The sequence below is a fragment of the Bombus huntii genome, chromosome 17 (genome assembly GCF_024542735.1).
Source record: "Bombus huntii isolate Logan2020A chromosome 17, iyBomHunt1.1, whole genome shotgun sequence".
In the NCBI taxonomy this organism is placed as follows: Eukaryota; Metazoa; Arthropoda; class Insecta; order Hymenoptera; family Apidae; genus Bombus; species Bombus huntii.
Window position 1 is genome coordinate 5292217 of NC_066254.1, and position 21051 is coordinate 5313267.

General features: G+C 29.3%; 3 protein-coding genes and 1 non-coding gene across 12 annotated transcripts; 2 read left to right on the forward strand and 2 right to left on the reverse strand.

Annotated features, from left to right (window-relative positions):
• The first annotated feature begins 2025 nt into the window (after window positions 1–2025).
• Window positions 2026–8706, forward strand: LOC126875194 (CD63 antigen-like). 2 transcript variants are annotated; one of them, XM_050637973.1, is made up of 6 exons: window positions 2026–2162; window positions 2257–2299; window positions 5405–5593; window positions 6200–6370; window positions 7097–7324; window positions 7742–8706. In XM_050637973.1, exons 1-6 carry the CDS (start codon window positions 2041–2043, stop codon window positions 7805–7807), a joined length of 819 nt encoding a protein of 272 aa, XP_050493930.1. In that variant the 5' UTR covers window positions 2026–2040; the 3' UTR covers window positions 7808–8706. The 2 variants fall into 2 exon arrangements, with proteins under 2 accessions (XP_050493930.1, XP_050493931.1); XM_050637974.1 differs by having other exon boundaries at window positions 2062–2299.
• Trnas-uga (transfer RNA serine (anticodon UGA)) lies at window positions 3788–3869 on the reverse strand. The gene has a single exon. It is a non-coding gene; the product is annotated as a tRNA-Ser (tRNA).
• Window positions 8707–10995: 2289 nt separating the features above from the next.
• Window positions 10996–16270, forward strand: LOC126875192 (CD63 antigen-like). Of its 4 annotated transcripts, XM_050637964.1 has the most exons (6): window positions 10996–11051; window positions 11120–11237; window positions 14609–14797; window positions 15012–15182; window positions 15288–15473; window positions 15643–16270. In XM_050637964.1, the coding sequence occupies exons 1-6, from the start codon at window positions 11011–11013 to the stop codon at window positions 15826–15828; spliced, it is 891 nt and encodes a 296-aa protein (XP_050493921.1). In that variant the 5' UTR covers window positions 10996–11010; the 3' UTR covers window positions 15829–16270. The 4 variants fall into 4 exon arrangements, with proteins under 4 accessions (XP_050493921.1, XP_050493925.1, XP_050493923.1 ...); XM_050637968.1 differs by lacking the exons at window positions 10996–11051; window positions 11120–11237 and adding an exon at window positions 11275–12176; XM_050637966.1 differs by lacking the exons at window positions 10996–11051; window positions 11120–11237 and adding an exon at window positions 12196–12374.
• LOC126875190 (alpha-ketoglutarate-dependent dioxygenase alkB homolog 4) lies at window positions 15048–18468 on the reverse strand. 5 transcript variants are annotated; one of them, XR_007693262.1, is made up of 7 exons: window positions 18049–18463; window positions 17570–17695; window positions 17195–17287; window positions 16649–17079; window positions 16267–16429; window positions 15264–15496; window positions 15048–15170 (listed from the first exon to the last, which is right to left on the reverse strand). XR_007693262.1 is itself a non-coding variant. In XM_050637961.1 (6 exons), exons 1-5 carry the CDS (start codon window positions 18148–18150, stop codon window positions 16279–16281), a joined length of 903 nt encoding a protein of 300 aa, XP_050493918.1. In that variant the 5' UTR covers window positions 18151–18463; the 3' UTR covers window positions 15048–15170; window positions 16267–16278. The 5 variants fall into 5 exon arrangements, 4 of the variants coding, with proteins under 4 accessions (XP_050493918.1, XP_050493919.1, XP_050493920.1 ...); XM_050637961.1 differs by lacking the exon at window positions 15264–15496; XM_050637962.1 differs by lacking the exon at window positions 15048–15170 and having other exon boundaries at window positions 15475–15552.
• Between the last annotated feature and the right edge of the window lie 2583 nt (window positions 18469–21051).

Below are 21051 nucleotides of genomic sequence, written 5' to 3' on the forward strand. Positions count from 1 at the left end.
TTATTAAAGAACCGACCATATTTCTCATAGAGCCTTAAGCTTTAAATTTTACTTCCTAAGTATTTCTAAAATGATTATATTATTGTCAAATATGTATATAGATTTAGTATAAAAAATTATTTTTTAATTATCGTTTATAATTAGAATTATGAGTATTATAAATACATGTATTAATCATTATTAGCATTTAAAATACAGGTATATAAAAGTATCTTTATATATAGACAAGTAACACAGTAAATATTTACAAGTCACATATTGATTATATCAAAGTGTATATCAAAGTGTATGATATATATAGAATTCAACATTCTATGAAACATACAAATACTTTACGTGTAAATATATGTTATACGAGTTATACATATCATACTTTTTAAAGAATAATGAAGAAATTTAAAAATCTTTTAAATGGAAATAAAAACAGAATCAGAATAAAATATACCAAAGAAATTTTACATGTCCTTAGCGACTTTTATTTATAATGCTATATAAATATATTTATATATTATACAATTTCATTTCTTAAAATTGTACACAATTTTTCGTTAACTTAAAGTTTTGTAGAAATGCAAATTTTTCAAGTCATAAAGATTAATTTAATAAAAAGTTGCAAATTATTTTTATATGCGAATATAATGTAAGATAGATCTAATAAGAATAAAAATGTGTTAAACGTGTACATACCTAAAATTGTATTGTAATAGGTAAAAACCTCAATACAATAAAGAAGCATAATACAATATATTTAATAAAAATAACATGAAACATTAAAATTTCAGTAGGTATTAAAAATAATTATTAATAAATTTAAATATTCTTTCTTTCTTATTTTATTTTATATTTAAAACGTAAAAGTTATACATACGTATTTATCTATTTATATATCATTCGTTTTCTGATAAAAAGAGATTAATATTTTGAGAGTAAGTGTAATAAAATAATATAAAATTATTATACTTTATCCTTGAAAATATTTAATTCTAAATGAGATGTACGATCATGAAGTTGGAAGTGCTAGTTATATATGATATATCATTCGCAATTGAGTCTATTCTTATAATCCCTTACTATCGATTCTTCGCATTATAATAGAAGCGATGCGTTTGTATGTTACTTGCCTCAGTTCGATATAATACTTGTTTTACAATTTATCGACTTGAAATTATTTTGATTATTGCTCTTATAAGACTGCTGTATGCATTTATCATGTTAAAATTTGAATTTTTAGTATTTTATTATTATTCTACTACATACGGAGAAATATTTTTAAGTCTCATGAATATATTTCAGAAATCAATTCAAAAATCTCAGCAGTAAACAACATCCCTATATTTTTGTAACATATATTGTATATACATACATATTTGTAATTTTTATCAAATAATAATAATGATATCACCAATTACATACATGCTAAATTACATATAGTATGTTGAATAGATAAGTATAATCAAGAAAATTTTGTTTATTATAGTAAATGTAAACCAGATACATATTTTATATTTTCATGCATAATCTGTATTTCGTCATGTTTTTAGAACACTATGGTGCTCCAGTTGGTATGGAAAAATTGTACTATATGAATATTATATTATGTATACCTACTGTAATACCTTTTTTACTTGTTTTAATAGTTAGATATGATAAATCTCATTATTATTATGATGATAGTAATAAAGATATTGATTCAAAATCTGTGCAATTTCGATGTTCCAATAATTTTTGTCCGGTTAAGACTCTATGTATATATTATAGCTGTGCAATAGTTTTTATGAATCCTAACCAAGATAATTCAGGATTCATGTTTAAATTAATTATTTCGTATATGTATATATATATAAAAATTTGCTTTTATTTGGCTTTATGCTCCCTGCTTTTTATGTGGATTTTTTGTAATATTATATTTGATTGGTTTTCAATCGGGACGAATGATGGAAGTTAGTATATATACAAAAATGTATAAAATGTATAAAATGAATTTTGTGGTTGGTAACCTTTGAAGTTTCGTAACCTTGGTTAAGAGTATTATGATTGCGCATGCGCTTGGACACGCAGCCACGCGATAACTGTCTAAACATAGTGAATCGTTGCGATGTTGTTAGCCGGTTTGTGCGCCTTTTTTTAACGTTAGTGGAGTGGAGAAAATATAACGTAGTTAGGTATATAGTTACATATTCCGAAATTAATAAAGACGGTCTCGTTTAATTGTAAGAAAATAATGGTTACTACTATGAAATTATCTCTTGGTTCAAGATGTGTCAAATATCTGATGTTCATCTTCAATCTTCTCTTCGTTGTGAGTAATTTTCATTGTTATAATAATCCTTAATTTTTAAGTACTTTAATAAGTTTACCGTCGTACGTCGTTTCTCGAAAATTGTTCAAGATATTGAATTATTTATTATATTGAGGAAACGATAAAAGTTCTGTTTTAAACATCTTTTGATTATGGAACCATACTGAAAGCACAGCGTAGTTTAAAAAGTTATCATAATTAGATGGTTCCGCATGATCTTACTTCCTTTTGATTTCTTAAATCATAGAAATCCCGTCGAGGCGATATCCCGATGTAACGTTATGTTCTTTTTCATAATTTACTTTATTTAAGACCACAGAAGACTCGCGTTAATTTCATACTAACCTAAATATAACCTAAATATCGATATAAATATCGATATAGATTCTAAATTCTATGAAAGCTATTAGAATAATATAATATCATAATAGAATAATTTACATATTACAATAATTAACATTTAATACTTTTAACGTTTTTAATATTCAACATATTAAATATGTTAAGTATAATAAACTAATTACATATTGATAGAAAATTAGTTGATAGATCTGTCATAGTGATATGATCTTTTTTTTTCGTATATGATGACATATTTACGTCTTGTTTTCCTGTTCTTAAGTTACGTATATATGTAGACTTCTACCAAGTAAACATGTATATAAATATGTCGCAGTAAAGTACTGCGTTTTGCACTCATACAATGAATCATGAATACCAGTTAAAAGATGAAAAGACGAAAAACACGTGAACTGCACATATATATATAATATATATATGTATATACAGCTAGTTTGTATACGTATAGATATCTTTTATCTGTATTTTTTAATAATTTTATTACATTATGATTTAATTACATGCGTTGTATGTTATATAATGTTATTTAGCAAAATCTGAATAGTAAATTTCTGTCTGTTCATATCATCGTCGCTAATGACAACATAGGTGCAGTTGAAACCTATATGAAAAAAGAAAGAAAAGAAAAATATACATTAGTAGCATATAACAATCTACATATATATGTATACATATAATATAATATAATATAATATAATATAATATAATATAATATAATATAATGTAATGTAATGTAATGTAATGTAATGTAATGTAATGTAATGTAATGTAATGTAATGTAATGTAATGTAATGTAATGTAATGTAATGTAATGTAATGTAATGTAATGTAATGTAATGTAATATATATATATATATATATAAAGCTATAATACAAATATAACAAAAATCTTGTTTTCATTGTATGAAAATATTTATAATATTTGTTTGCAATAATTGTTATAAATGAAAACAAATTATGCCGATAGAGTTATTGACATTGATATCAACCATAATGAAGTAAATTTATCCTTTTAATTATGAAATCTATGTACATTATGTGACGAGGCAGCATATTGTACTGACGTGCAATCTGTTTTAAAACTTTTAAAGATACTAAAAAATCGTTTTATATAAATGAAAAAAAAGACGCTGCGGACAGGATTCGAACCTGCGCGGGTAGAACCCAATGGATTTCAAGTCCATCTCCTTAACCGCTCGGACACCGCAGCAATTGAAATTTCCGTTTACTTTATAAGAATATTAAAAACATAATTGAAGTAACGAATATTTGAATATTATACGATACAATAATACAAAATAAAATTTTTAACTTGAATATTTAATTAATTAACTAAATTAATTCAACGTTCATAATTTAAAAAAATAGTTTTTAATTACTTGAGAAATTATGTAGGATTGATATATACACGCAGTAATAATAGTTTTACATAGAATGTAATAAAAAACGTAATAGAATTAGTTGACAAATTTGTTAAAATAATTATTTGTATTATCCTTTTTGCAATGTTTATTTTAATGTTAATCGATACAGTAATTTTTATTAACAGTAATTTCCTTGTTTCACATATTTTTAAAATTCATTTCGGCCTAAAGACCCCACAATTTACATTTACATTTTTTACATAATTTATTTTTACATAATTTTTACATTTACATTTTTACATAATTGTATTTACAATACATTTATGATTATTACAATACAATAAATTACAATTTTCATTTCTTTACAAATCGTTAGTGAAAGTATTTCATTTTTATCAATGTGTGTCTAGAGGGATTTTATGAACGTCCAAAGCAACCGCATTTTTTTAAAATCATGGCTTCGTATTAGCCTCGTTCCCCTGTCAGTTAGTAATTGGATATAAAGATCTTCTAATCTTATTTTCTGTTGATTCAATTTGCAATGTAAACAAAGCTAAATAATTTATATATGAGAAAATATGTCTAAGAATAAATTTTTATTTAAAATAGGGATATAGGGAAAATTTAAAGCAACATCTTATAGCAACGTCAATAAGCTAACAGAGTATTTTATATAACAAATGAATTTGAGATAACCAAGACTACCGTTACAATAAATGCATGTTCTAACGTAAATAAATTGTTGTCTGATGAATAAAATATCTGAAGATCAAAACATACGTATGCGTATACTCATAAAAGTCTATAGTGTATAGGTATTTTATTATTCTGATATACATATATCTACGAGGATACGTATCCACTGTAACCATAGCCTAGCAACCTAGCCTAACCTCGGAACAGTCTGACCCTAATTTGAATGATACTTTGTAGAACTTGAAGAAGGCCGGCGGGTTCTTTTAAGAACTTACAAAATGCGAATTTAATCACACGACGCTACAGTGGCGTCGGCAATCATTAAGCGCTTCATTCGCATCAGCGATAACAATACATTCAGTATATGTTAAGTCAGGTACTGGGCGAAATCGCTTACGCGTAATCCAACGAGAGCATTCATAGTAGTAGATAGTTCGAGTCAAATGAAAATCTGTGATCCGATTTGTGAATTTCTCGGTAAGATCTGAGATTTCGATTGATCGTGACCTGACGATACCTTTGACCGCTAGCGTGAATCAGGCTTTAATCGTTGAAAAGCGTCGCCGATCGTTATAACGTTAATGTTAAAATAACATTACAATTCATCTAAGCCTATATTATAATTTATTCGAAATGAGAAAAGTGATGATATGTGTAGAAAATATGTGTGTATTCTTATTTTCAGATCACGGGTATAATCTTATTATCCATTGGTATTGGGATTCATGGAGTTTATCACAGTTATCAACATTTCCTGGATAATAAATTTTTATCTGTTCCCTCTCTGCTGATTGCAATCGGTGCAATTATATTTTTCATAGCCTTTTTCGGATGTTGCGGCGCTGTACGCGAAAGTTATTGCATGATAGTTACGGTAATTTATATTTAAATAAACTTTTATACTTCTTTGTATTAGTTTTTCAAATTTCTATTAAAATCGAAGATTACTATAGGTAACGTAACTCTAAGTAATCTCTGAATGAATAGTTTCTTAATAAATAAATTTGGACTTTTATTTAGTTGATAATTTTACAGGAAATGGCACATCTCGTCGATTTCCATGACCTTGAAATATGTTGTGAAGGTCTACATTGTGAACAATTTCTTTTCCATACATGTAACCATCATTCGGCCTTTGTTTCCAAGATACTCGCAAAAATCTTGAATTAAATTTCATCGCCATTACACTCCATTCTGGCATATTCTGGCTCATTGATGTTAATCACCTTTAAGATAAATAAAAAAAAGATACGTGAATGCGTTATAGGTTGGCCGAGTGGTGGTAGCGACATATTTCAAGGTCATTGAAATCGGTGTAGTGTGCCCCTTTCTCTATAATTACCCTTGTTTTACGACCATATTATCGATGTTCCTTCTCTTACATCTTTTGTCACGAGACATCTAGCATCAGCTTAGCGAAAATGTTATACTGGTAAATGAAACTAAAGTTTAATAATAGAATGTAATTCCTTGATTTCAGTTCACGTCGTTGTTGGTGGTCGTTTTTATTTTGGAATTCTCAGGTGGTATATCTGGATACGTTCTAAGAGCCAGGGCGTCCTCGATTATTCAGAATAAGATGCGAGATTCAATGCAAATGTATAAAAACAGTTCAGAAGTGTTAACTGTTTGGGATAATCTTCAGCGCGACGTAAAGTTTTTTTATTTTTTTAAACCTTTTGATTCTTTTTCTCTCAGTATATGTATAATATTTATATTAGTTATTTGTACGGAAATTCTAATTCTTGAAAAAAGCGAGCTTAATACTTAGGAATCTTTAAATTAGCAATTTAGCTTAATGGAAGCTTAATTAAGGTACTTGTAACACGACAATATATCTTGAAAGTAAAATACGCTAATAGTCAAAAGTCATATTTGCTAAAGAGGCTGTATTGTACTTTCTACGCGCGCCCACTGGCGTACAATTTAGAAATGGACAATTTAGGAATAGCAACCTCATATTATATACATATTATAATTGTATAATGTATACGTCGTACATAAACGGAGTCGCAGCTGAATCTTTTCTTTAAAAAGGATCCTTCTAGCCGTTTTAAACAATATATTAGCCTTTTAACAACTTTGTAAGAACTGGTTCTTTTGCAATTAATCAAAAAATCATTCTACAACGTCCTGCTATAGGGATTATGTGTTAAAACTTTCAACTTTGGAGATGAACAACTCCATTTTAGCAAGGCTGGACTGTTCAAAAATTAAATCATGTAAATATACAGATAATGTATTAAACAAAGTATCATCAAAATTTCGAGAAGATTGTAAGAAAATCGATCTATGCTACAAATACCTTAAATAACAAATATACATATCAGGTTCCTCGCTTCAATTTAGGCAATCATACAAACGAATATTATTGTAGTTCGATTGTTGCGGTACAATAAACGCGTCTGATTGGGTAACTATTGGACACATGGACGCGAACGACATTCCTGCCTCGTGTTGTATTGATGGAACAGGCGTAGAACCGAAAAATTGCAGTCTTACGTCAGCAGTGGTACACCAGGGTTGCTATAATAAGTTCCTTTCTTTCGTTAAATCTCATGCTATGCAACTTGGTGGAGTTGGACTCGGCATTGCTTTCGTTCAGGTAATCATTACATCGCTGTTTGGCACTGATAGTGGCATACATTTGAACATTGAAAATTTTCAAGAAGGCGCTTTTTAAAATTCACATTTTTCAAAATACTAAATATAGGCCTTATTAATATAACTAGCCTGTGACGCAAAACTGATAGAATTATAAATGCAATGCCGTTTTACATGATAAAAACAATTCTACCATTATAGCGAATTTGAAATTTTTTGAGTTGCGCCACTATCAATATCAAGCAGCGATATGTGTAAATGAAAAGTAAAAAGTAAAGTAAAATGCGAGAAAGCAGAAACAATTGAGAAATTTAAACGAAGATTATAGATTGATATAATTTTGCTTCTATGCATGATAGATATTTGTCAATTTCAAACATGAAGATAGTCCATCATGTCAGTTTGTTATTTGTTTCAGGCGATGGGAATCTGCTTCTCAGTTTTCTTAGCTCGATCGATTAGAAACAGTTACGAGTCGGTCTAATATCTTTTCAGCGATTTGAGGACGTATCACGTACATCATGATAAAATGAAGATTAGAAATTAATTCTAAATGAAAGCTATAATCATAGTCCCATTTAAGAAGCGTTAAATGAAAAAGGTATTTTACGTTTCTAGGATTTACTATTATATTATAATCAAAGAAGCTATTGAATATGGTATGAAGATTGAAATATCTACATATTTCCTTTGTTTTCAATAATTAATGTTTAATGAAAAAGCTAGTCACGACAAATTATGTTCCTCTCGAAACCATCTAACTTTTATTTGAAACATTTTTCATTAAAATCATTGCTTGTACATTGTACATTGTACATTGTACATTGTAATCGAAGTGGATCCAGTGACGTGCATTTTGGCATTCTAAATCTTGGTTTACAAATATTATATATAAATTAATATTCTACTTACAATACAAGTTGACATCATTTCGATCCTAAACACAGCTCTCATGCACTTTGTCTTCCCGAAAGTGCCACAAATTACATGTTTCAGCACTGGGCACGTGAAAACTTTAGCTTTCCGCTGATTTTACGCGACATACCCTATCCACATACAGGATGTTTTCCTAAAAAAAGGAAAAAAAAAGGAAATAATAATAATAATAATGGCCTCGATACATTCGAAAAAATGGCCACAGAAATAGTTCTGTCGTACATCGTGTCCTTCCTTTCTTTCGGAACTACTCAGATTATGCTTTATACATTTTTCAATATCATTCAAAACGAAGGAGACATTTAGATATCCAGGTTTTAGTATCCCATTCTGTCTACCGATGCATATATCTTCAGTAAATATAATACAAAAGTTTTGCGATCTCTATCGGAAGAAGTAAAATGTTGTGCATTCAGTTTGTACATGAAATAAAAGAGTAGAAAATCATTTTTCGTTATTTTATTAAAAAAAGACAAAACAAAAACTTCGTTGTACGTATAATGTACGTATTTCCTTGTATGCGTGATGAATATATGCGCACGAAGGGAAAAAACTACATTTTTAATTTAAACATTATTTGTTCGATGTTGTAAAGTAATTTAAATGAAATTTTATCATCTAACACAATGTGCCACTGGGCTGTCTTTCACCATTTTTCCCATCAATTTTCTTCTTTTTTTTCCATCACATATTTGACATAGTTCTTCTTTGTTTCTATATGTATTATGGTTTAGTTTCGGACAACCTACTCTATTACTTGTATAAGATAATTGCTATTTTACTGGTCGTTTCCGCTTGAATCATGTAAGTTTATTAAAAAACGAATTTGATATAAAAGAAGACGATTAGAACGCTTGAAGCAGCTTAAAGGGAACTTGAGCGAAGAAACGGTTCTTGGTTTGAAATAAAATCAAGCACGGTTCGTAATACTTTTCAATGTATGAATAATGAACGTGTGCTGAATTACATACCCACATGATAGGACGCATGAGTCATGATCTATGTTTTCACGCATGGGCGTAGCGGCTGGTCGATGTGCCAATGCCGACCATTTGCAGGTTCTTTATGTTACAGCTTGATGCTTAGCATTTTTCTAAATGTCACACGATGTAAATTTGATAATTACGTGACCTACGTGATATATATATATATATATATATAGCTATATTTAAGCATACAATAAAAGTTGAAAGTCTCTGAATATTAGTATTGTTACAAGGGAGATATAAAAAACACAGTTTGAAACATAAATGTCGAATCGATAATGTCACTAGTAAAGCGGCAATTGACTGATAAATCTTGTTACACAATGAAATATTATGAACAATTTATAACTTTAAGCTTTAATTATGCAATATACTATATATCGAATACTATGAATAATATTATATACAATACATCATGCAAAGGGGTGTGAGAGTGAATGGTACGTAAAAGAATGGATGTAAACGATTGAGAGTATGTAAAACCTACAAGTAGTTGTGACAAATGGATAAACTGTAACTATAAGGTAAATTAATGAAAAGAAAAAGAAAATAAAAGTTGAAAATGGTCCCATTGAAATTGAATTATTGAAATTGAATTGAGACTTATTATTATCATAGATCAGCGCTTTTGAAACTTTCTCCATTCGCATCCTCATTTTACCCGGAAAATTTTACGCAAATCCCGTTATATACGTAAAAAGAAGCATAACATAAATATATCAACGTTCTTCAGAATTCAATCGTCAATGACAAAGACGTCGTTTTGCAACAAACATGTAGTACATATGAAGTGTTATAAGCGTGTTCGTGTTTATGTAAAAAGGAAATTTTAGAAATTGCTGAAAATTCTATCCTAATTCCAAGCAAAAATCCATTTAAACGATTTTTTTTAAAAAGCTAGTGTTTTATACTTATGTTGATTAATAACTTGATGAATTTTTGAACCTTTGACCCCTTAATGACAAATGATTGATATTTTTCATTTCACTGGTCTTGCGGCAGTTGCAAAAATTTCCACGAACTCATATTTCTGTTACGCGATCTTATATGAAATCGGGAACCATAGTTTAGGAAGAATACAGGGAATAGAAAATCACATCGACAGGGGTAAAAAAATGTACAGAGTTCTATTTAAAAACTCTGCCATCTCTTAGAAAAACCATGCAATCTCTTAGAAAAAATGAACTTGAGAAAAAATTCTTTCTCCCATTACATGTACCCCTTGAAATAGTTCAACTTTGTTCTGACAAGTCTTTTTGTATAATCGTAAATAATTAGCTGATTAGTTAGCTGAGACACCTTATTCTATTAACAATAGTAATGATATAATCCTAATGCTAATCCACGTATAATCTAATCCACGTATAACAATGTACTTAACGTGTTTTCTTTAGTCGAAGTTGTTATTATATTAATACTTAAATTCCTCTGGCTTTATGCAAACGTTTTCAAGGTTTACGTTGTTTTCAATTTGCAATAACTAAAACATCGAAAATTCTATTGCTACAGTGACGATAACGATGACATAATATTACAATAGGAAATTCTAAATTGTGTGTTACCGTATTGAATCAAATTCTTTAGTCGAAGCTCGCAGCAGAATTAATCTTTCTTTTCACGATTTAATGATTTTGTTTAGTCAACTATTATATTTATTATAACGTGTGTTTCCGCGAATACCTACAAAAACAGACAAGGACGAATAGGTGTTGAGTAAAGAGAAGGAAAGGAGAGAGATAAAGAGAGAAAGAAAATAAACGGATAGATGCTTATAAAAACAAGTAAGCAGCGCTACGTGTGTCGTCGGTACGTATGCCGCTTTATCAGTAGATAATACGATACATCGAATCAAGTTTAGGTGTTTCTACGTTCAGTTCCGTAGTGCACCTGCGTGAAAGAGGATTCTCGGACACCAAAATGGCTGCCACACACCTCGACGTTGGCCTACGTTGCATCAAGTACCTGCTTTGCGCGGTTAACTCCCTCTTTGTGGTCTGTAGCCACATTCTTTTATTTTCTTTTCGCCTATTCTTCGAAGATCATACGTCGCGTTTATTAGATACGTACAAAACCGATTTCTACCTTGACCATTAACCAAATAAATATTCGTTCGATCACATCGATATTGATATTTCTTTTCATCCATTTAATCGTGAATTCACACTTTTCACAAAGTGTGTTCACTTTTCTCATTTTCTTTCCGATTCTAAATGCATCCTCGTGCGTTATTTATAATTTTCCACCGATATTGCGTTCTTAATCTTTAATTAATTAATCAAGTAACAAGTTACGAATTAATCAAAGTGATTAATAATTAATGCAACGTAACCTTCCCGTCGGTATATATATTATGTATACATATTGAAACATTTATGGATAAATACGAAACAAATAAATAGGAAAATAGTAACAAATGCTAGGTAGACATAATGCAATTTATTTATTTTCACATATTTCTATTTGTTTCACTATTTTCCTTCAAACAGATATTCACACAAGCATAAAGTGAAAAATCTTTATGTAGTATATCGAGTATAATACATATATAATTTCCGATAAGGTACGATCAATTATATATCAATTATAAAATTGTTATAAAAAAACGAACAAAATACCAAAATAATTCAAGATATTTGAAAATAATCGGCTAACCTAGTATGTAAGGTAACAATTGACCTATAATAATCATTTAATAAATGTGATCTACGTTAGTATAACGTGCGAGAAGGTGCCACCTATTTTAGTAATCCTTCAGGAATAGACTGTGTAATTAATTAATTATTTTACATTAGATCCGTGGATTTTACTTTTTTTAGCCGTCTGTATCTTAGTGAGTTGTTGATCAAACTGCTGGCTAATGTATTTATGCGTGCAACGGAAACTTGAGTAGTTGCATCCTGAAATGTATGCGATTAAATGGGCAAGTAATAAGTAAGTACACGTTAATCGAATCGCGAGGAAAAAATGAGAACGATAAACGGGGTCGAGGTTGACTACGACGATAACCATGGCGACGTCGATTTTCCCTATACTCGGCCCTGAGATTCAACAAGTTAGGTCGGCCCTCGATATAGACACGGATCATAGATCTACTCTGTTGTTCGGACGTACAAGATCGATATCGGCTAGGTGAGGTCGTCCCTGATGAATTATTACCGTGCAGTAGGTCTGCAACGTCGCGAACCATCAATGTCTGTCCCTTGTCGTCCCCTCTTCCTTTCTTTCGTTATTTTCTTACTCGCTTACATTCGACAAACTCCATACAACGGCCAACCGGTAAATTAAAAAAGGAAAAGAAAAGAAGGAGAAAGAACAGCAATACATAACCTAAAAACAGCGATACACAATACATTGCTTATTTTTCTTGCTTGCTTTCTATATGAATAAAAATCATCAAGATACTAGGATATGAATTTTACTAGCTACGGAAATTCGCTCCTTTATAAAACGGAAATAATGTGGTTTCATTGTTCAACGATAAAAAAATTGTATGAAATAGATCTGCTGTTTCGTGATAGAATGAAAATTCTCATTCTCCGCGATTGGCATCAGAATTGGTAATCGTTATCTTGCAAACGTAAATGACTTGTCTTATCAGCTCAGATATTCTTGTAGTCTCATTGGTGACGATAAGCGAATTCCACTGTTTTCTTTCTTGTAAAATGTTGCATTCAGCGGAAAAATACGTATACACTTTTTAACTGATATTATACGATAAGGGGTTCGACAGCCCCTATTTGATGGACATACATATATTTGTACGGCCTACATACTACGCAAATATCGTTTAATTACAACCACATTAGTATCATTAATACGTTTCGTAACTTTTAAAAGCTGATATTATTAATTCATTGAGTTTTTAAAAAATAAATATCTTTGACTACTTTTTTCTTTATGTAACGGAAATTTTATTCAATCCAAAATAATATTAACCTAGAAGTGGTAATTTTAACATTTTGCTCCATTATACTGTAAAATCTAGATTATTAGATCATTTTTCGCTATCTCTTAAAATGTTCCGTCTATTTTAGGAATAACGATGAAATACGTGCTCTTGTTTTTGAAAATGAAATTGTAATAAAGAACTCAGATGCACATATCAATTGCAAAAGTTCTAATTAATTTGTTTAACTGAAATTAATATTTTTGTAATATCTTTGCTACGCGTGCCGACTGCTAATTTTAATATAGCGTAAATTAAACATATTGTTCAATATTTTGTAATATCTAGAAGAGATCACGTGAAAAGTGATGCATATTATTTTCCCAGATTTGTTAGAAAATGAGATTTTTCTGCATATTGTACTACAATATCGTAGGCGTATAAAATGCTAACGTACAAAATTTTTATTTTACCGATGTATAATTTATTATTATTTCCCTTTGCATTTTTATGCATATACTATTAATAGTGCATAAGGGAAATGAATTTTTTAAATCACTTTGGAAGTTGTAGGTTCAAATATTTTTATCATCCAAATCATTAAAGTTATTGCAAGAATGATTGTTGCTCTATGATTAAATATAAGCATCGTAGTATATCGCTAAAGAAAAAGAAAATAAAATTTGTTTTAACACTTGTTTGTATTGTTAGATTTTACGTGTACAATAATTTTAATATCTTACATTTCTTAAAATTCAATACGAACAATGAATGTTTGTAAGAATATAAACTTTTCATGTTAGCGAAAAATGTACTTTATATAAAGCACGGATGTGATTATAATAAAATTAGATAGAGCTGTACTATAGTAAAGGAGTTACATCATACCTTAATTGTCGGTTCCAATGAAAGCCCTTTCGACGATGACTCGACTCTATTCGATTCCACTTTGTACGAGTGTGCCTACTTAAATCATATTAATTAAAAATAAAAAATTTGGAACATAAAGAATTGATATTATCATCGACGACATTATAATAATATCAACAATGCCAAAAACTTTGTCATTGACGTTAAAAATTAACAAATATATATGAAATATTAAATCCAATCATGTATTTATCTATATCTATATAAAATACCAATGTGTGCACATTTTTAAGTATTAGTTAAGAATTTTACGTTCAATTTCATTGATATGAAAATACATTATATATATATATATATAAGTAATAATTTGATAGAGTACTCAACTACTATGAATGCTTTAATAATTCTTAGTAAAATAGTTATTGCAATTAATTATCTATATATGAAATAGAAATTCGTAATTTAAAATAAAAGTATAAAAATAATTTAATTTTCTCCAGTAATATTTTTCACTTATATTGTTATAATATTATGTTATAGACCCAGATCTTAATTTACAAATCCTACATTTTTTTATAAAATTATAATAGAAATTATTTATTTATAGTTAACGGGGATAATGATAATATCCATTGGAACAACAATTTATGCTGTATATGAAGATTTCTCCCATTTTTTGGATCCTAGCTATTTTTCTCCAGCAACCCTCCTAATCATTGTTGGGATATTTGTTTTTATAATAGCTTTCCTGGGTTGTTGCGGTGCTCTTAGAGAGAGCACCTGTATGGTTCTTGTGGTGAGCATCCTAATATTTCTTTTTCTCTATTATGTGAAGGTATCGTATATTAAAATTTGAAAAATTTTATGTTATCCCTCTCTTTCTGTTTTATATATTTCGACTTTGCTGGAACAATTTTATCCGTTATTAAATTTATTTATCTAATACTAATTTGTTTATTTCTCATTTAATATGTAACAAATAATAAAAATATATTACTATAATTGCGTAGTTCGCAGCATCGCTTTCATTAGTTCTTGTCTTGGAACTGATCGCTGGGATTGCAGCTTATGCTCTTCAAGATGGAATAAAAAATCTTCTTGCTGACAAAATTAATGCGACCATGCATCAATATGAAAAAAATGACGAAGCTAGGAGTGCCATTGATTTTCTACAATCAAGAGTAATATTTCAATTTCTCAATATTTCAATTGTTGTCTGTCAAAATTACGGATTTGTTAAACATTTAACAAATGTTGTTTACATAATAGAATATATTATTCAACAGCTCTATTGTTGTGGATACAATGGATACGAGGATTGGGAAGCACAAGAAATGACTATTCCTTCATCTTGTCCTTCGAGAGATAATGAAAATATTTATGTAACTGGATGTATCAAACATCTTTCAATTATCATTCACAGGAGTGCCCTTTATATTGGTACTGGAGCTGTAGCCATTGCTCTTATTCAGGTTAGTATTTATTATATTTATTCCTAATTCGACATATAATTTAAGATATACTTTATTACAGTTTGATATTGTAACAAATCTAAAATAAATTTAAATTAGTTGACATATCAATAAAAATGTAATTTTTCGGTTTTAATCGAGCATTTCATACATTCTAATTTATTTTTAGTTAACTGGAATAATGTTTGCCTGTATGCTAGGCCGAGCAATTAGAAGACAAAAAACAGAAAGGGAGAGACGTCGATGGGAATTAAGAGAGAGTTTAGTTAATGGTTACCAACCATTGGGAAAATCAGATCCCTTTACCACTTTTCCTGTTGTTTACATGTCCTCTGAACCTTTGAAGAATTCATAGAATTCTCTACTTTTGTTATGCATTCTTAATATGAAATAATTTTATTTATATTAAAATAGTATCTTTCAATTTTTTGAAGTTCTAAAAGTCAATATCTTTATTTTGTAAAGAAAATTGTTTGTTATATTCCCTTCTTCATTTCTTGTTAATTAAGATCGATTTTTATATATTGCTCTAAATTTAATATTTTTTTTCGTCAGTTTCTTTTAGAAATTAAATACCTAATAGTAGATATCTAATTTCATTTATTATTACGTTTCTATAAAACTGTAGCTGTAGATATATATGTATATATATGTGCTTATATTTACTTTACTATATATATATATATATATATATAGAAGGATTTAATATATTTTCATAATACATAATGAAACGTACAAACATTTCGTACAAATTTTATATTACATACTTTATTGGAATAAATTATTTTCAAACCTTAGTCACACTTCATTGAAAGACCGAAGCTCTCTTTAAGAGTTCTTTGACTATTTCATTATTTGTTGAGGTGCATAAATATGGAGGAGTTAATTCGCGATAAGCCAAACAAATTCGCTTAGAAGTTATATCTTCTCTTAAAACACAATGTTCCCATTTATACCTATAAAAAATATAGAAGAGAATCTAGTAATTATGTAAATAATGCAATGAAATTTACATTCATTATATTCTATTTTATCTATGTTATAAAATACTTTCTCAAGTTGTACCTGACAATTAAAATAATTGTATAACTAAATTTGCCAAACAATTACAGAAATATAATACGATATAGATGTTTAAGTACTAATTTGCCATGTCTGTAAGAAAATTTTCTTGCCTTGCACTATCATAAAGAATCATAAGCGATCCCTCTGGCATTGGCAGCCTTACAACGATATCTTTATTACTTTCATTTTTATCATTTGTATCAAATTCGAAGCCTTCGAGTATAGTGGAATACTCTGCAACGCTTTCTAAATTATATTTTGTATCTGGACCATGGTAAGGACTCATTGTTAAAACTGAGTTACCCATGACATTCACAGTAACTATTCTTTCACCCCAAATCCAGCAGTCATCGATATGTGGATCTATCGAAGCTCCTCGTAGCGGATCATACTCTAAAGTACATTGTTCTACCGTTTGGAAATTATTAAGCATGGGTACTTGGCAAAATTTTTGTTGCACAAATTGAGTAGACTTTGGAAAACCATCAAAGGAACCCAACTGAAGCTTTCTTTTCTTGAAGTTGCATTTTGGACCAAAATTCTGGAATTTTTAAATTATGTCTTAAATCTTCCTATCTTATCTATTAATAAACTTTATCGATATTTCAAAATTTTATAATAATAGATGTAGTTATATATTATACTGTTTGAAATACCTGTTTTCTTCTTCCACTCTGAGAAACTTCCCAAGGTATTTTTTCAAGCGCGTTCTTCAATGAATTAATTTCCCAAGGATTTAGAAAATCTAGCTTCATATAAAAGTGAATATAAAACAATAGGTTAAAATTAATTTCTTACGAATATTATCTCAAATATAAATAATAATAATAAAATTATTATTCTAATAATACTTTTTATCAAGTTCTCTTCACTAAAAAATCTTTTACTTCTTCTTTTATAATTGATGGTTGATAATCTCTTGTTACATTCTTAAATGTAAATTAGTTTGAAAGGGAAAATTAACGAATAATATTACCATGAATTAGAAATTAAATAATGGAAGGATGTATCGGATACAGGTAAGTAAATACCTTTATATATACACCAGGAAATTCTATGGCAGTTCCTTGATGATACGGATGATTTTTGTAAAGATCAGCATCCCAACCAGGCCACGATTTGTCACAGTTCGGACAATATACATAACTAGAACATTTCTAAAATATTATAATCCATAATAGTTAATAAGACATAGAAACAAATTTTAAATGTTATGTGTATAAATTTAATAAAAAAGTAAATTATCTAGTTCAATAACAATGTTACCTTTTATATTTTGTACATAAAACAGTAACTTTGTATCATATATGCTATTGCCTACATTAAAAATTGCATACTTGCGTTAGAAAATCATTTGTTTCATTGACAGATAAATTAAATAATAAATAAATAATTTAAATCTTTTATAAAAAATATTAAAAATAGCAATGCTACCAAATAAATTAATTGTCCAAGTATATAACATAATAGAAAACTTATTTGTAAAAAAGACAAACTTTTGGGACATAACCTCAAAATGAGTCTTAAGATTGGGTTTCACAATCTTATGTTCAGTTTCGCAGAGAAGACAAGATCTTATTCCCTTGCAACCACAAGATCGCACTGTTTCCATCCTTTAATAAGTAACAAAGAACTTAAAAGTCGCTAAATACTTATTTCGAACTATATTCATATGTACATATGTATACATATTTTAGACACATAGTACGTGAAAGTCAGGAAACTAAAGGACAATGTCGATGCGATAGCGTAAGAAGGGCAATACGTTGATTGGGTCTTCTATACGTGTTAACTTTATTCGAAATTACTAGAGTAGTTTACTATCGACTATAAATCTCCTCGTTTATAATAATACTTTCATAATAAACTTTTCAACTGATAATCTTTTTACAATCTCCTTTTGACAGAACATTAGCACCTTGCCAAGTGTATACCAACAGGTGTACAAAGACTTCCGTGCGAGGTCATTTGTGTTTCAACCACCGTACAATGAACATCGAAGAATTGAACTTTTTCGAATTAAATTATCAATTTATAACATTTGCGTTATTAATTTGTAAGATTCAAGCTATTAATTTACAACATTTAAACTATTTTTTCCTAACAATTTACTATTAATTTATTAACTAATTCAATGAATTAATTTATTAACATTTAAACTATTAATTTGTAACATATAAACTATTGTAGTATCGTGGACAGATTGTCTAAGAAATATCGGGTGAACTATAAACAATTTTGCCGACAGGCCGAAAGGGTCGGGAAACTTCAATGGGTCAAGCGGCCCATCAATGTGTCGTCGGTCCTTCAATCTAGTGATTACGCGGAAAAAGGCGACGTGATCATGATCGCGGACGGTTACCGAACACGTACGTGGTGGGGGTATGAGAAGAACAAAGGGATGCTTAAGGAAGAAAGGCAAATTAATCGGCAGTCGTTAATTGAGAGTCGAATTGTGAGGAAGTAGTTAGTTGCGAATCGAGAGTCGAGCTGAGAGAGTTGAGTCGAGACAGAGTTGCCGAGTTGTTATGAGTTGTAAACTATTAGTTGTGAGTTATTAATTATCAATCTAATTGTCTTAGTTATATCGTATTACTACATTAAGTTCACGTTAAATAACCATCGTTTCCTGTTTAATCCACTGTAAGTAGATCAATCTATCAATAAATTTATCATATAGAATAGAAATCTTTGGAAATTCTAATTTCTAATATTTCTGAATAAATAATCCTATACTATTAATTTACAATATTTAAAACATTAATTTATAACATTTAAACCATTAATTTGTAACATAATTTATAACATTTAAACTATTAACCCTTTGCGGACGGGAAAGGTATTGGCGCGTGCAGTTGAAAATATATACACGTTGAACGTTTGCGTTATTCATTGTCGAGGTTTATTATTATTTTCATCAATATTTAATTCATCATCATTGTCACTATTATTAGAAAGATTGAAACACCTGAGCCGATTCATTATCGAACGGTGTTCGTTTCCACTGTCTGAAGCATTGTCGTCGTCTTCTATCTTGTCAGGTTCAAAATAATGTTCGTCACCACTATTATTACTATCGAACATGTTCTTTCTGAAACGTTTAGGCATCGTGTATAAGGTATTATAAAAAATATATAAAAAGCTTTCTGATTCATCTGGTAATGCCATTGAAAGATTGAAATTTGTTGTGACTCGACTATCATCCTGCATCGCAAGTTTACGTTAAACGGAAGATAAGATTTTTGAAGATCTAAAATCTTCATAACATAATACTGTTTAGTTTATTATACCCGTGTCCAAATACGCATAAAATTATCGCTCGGAAAAATAGAAGTAACGCCAGCCATTTCTAAATAACTGTCCGGAACTGTGAACAGATTCGGGCAGCTATATGTCGACACGCGTCCGCAACGGTAAAAATACTTGGGCGGCTATTTGCCGACACTCGTCCGCAAAAGGTTAATTTAAAACATTTGGAACATTAATTTATAACTTTTAAACTACCCTTTGCACTCGACCGCCTTTTCGGTTGGGCGTAGCAGCAGCTCGAGACGATTTTGCGCGTATATGACGAGTGTATTGTAGGTAATATAAAATGATTTTATATAAAAATTAATTTAAAAAGACATTATATTTTAATAATCCATATATATTTACATCTTTGAACATATAATTTTTTAATTTTCTTTTGTATCTTTTTTTACGATAATTTATAAAACATCTGCCAAGATACATCCTTGGCTTGTCGGGACAAGTATCATAATAATAAGTTGTTTCGTGCTTTGTTTCGGTAAGAACACATATAACAATACTTTTTTGTTCTTGTTAAAATTACATGGAGCTTTCCATTTAACCGAATTTCATCACAATTAGTAGTCGATGTCGAAGCTCGATCTCGTGGTTGTCGAATATCTCCTCTTAACTGGTCTATTAAAGCTTTTGTAAATCGCAGGTGGTTAAATGACTTTTCGTTTTTTTGTTTTTTTTACAGAATATGTGAATTAATTAAACAAATTTCCAAATCCATTTTTTTAGACATTTTTACAACATTTAAGCCATTAATGTTCCTTTAAGCTCTTTATTTACAACATTTAAGCATTTAATTTATAACGTTTCACCTATCGATTTAAAGCATTTAAAATATTAATTTACACCATTTAAATTACTACGTTTGAGCTGTTAATTTAGAGCCTTTGAATCATTAATTTATAACATTTACGCTATTTATTTGTAACATTTAAACCATTTATTTACGACATTTAAAAGGTACATTTGTGATATTTGCAAATCGTTTCTGTTTGATCGACCGTTGGCATCTTGTCACGTGTATACCAACAGGTATGCAAGGAACACATTTACCCTCGTGCGATGTCAGTTGTGTTTCAACCACCGTACAATGCAGATCGAAGAATTTAACGTTTACGAATTAAGTTATTGATTTACGACATTTAAAACATTAGTTTATAACATTTTAAACTGCTAATTGGTAACATTTGGAACATCAATTTATGAC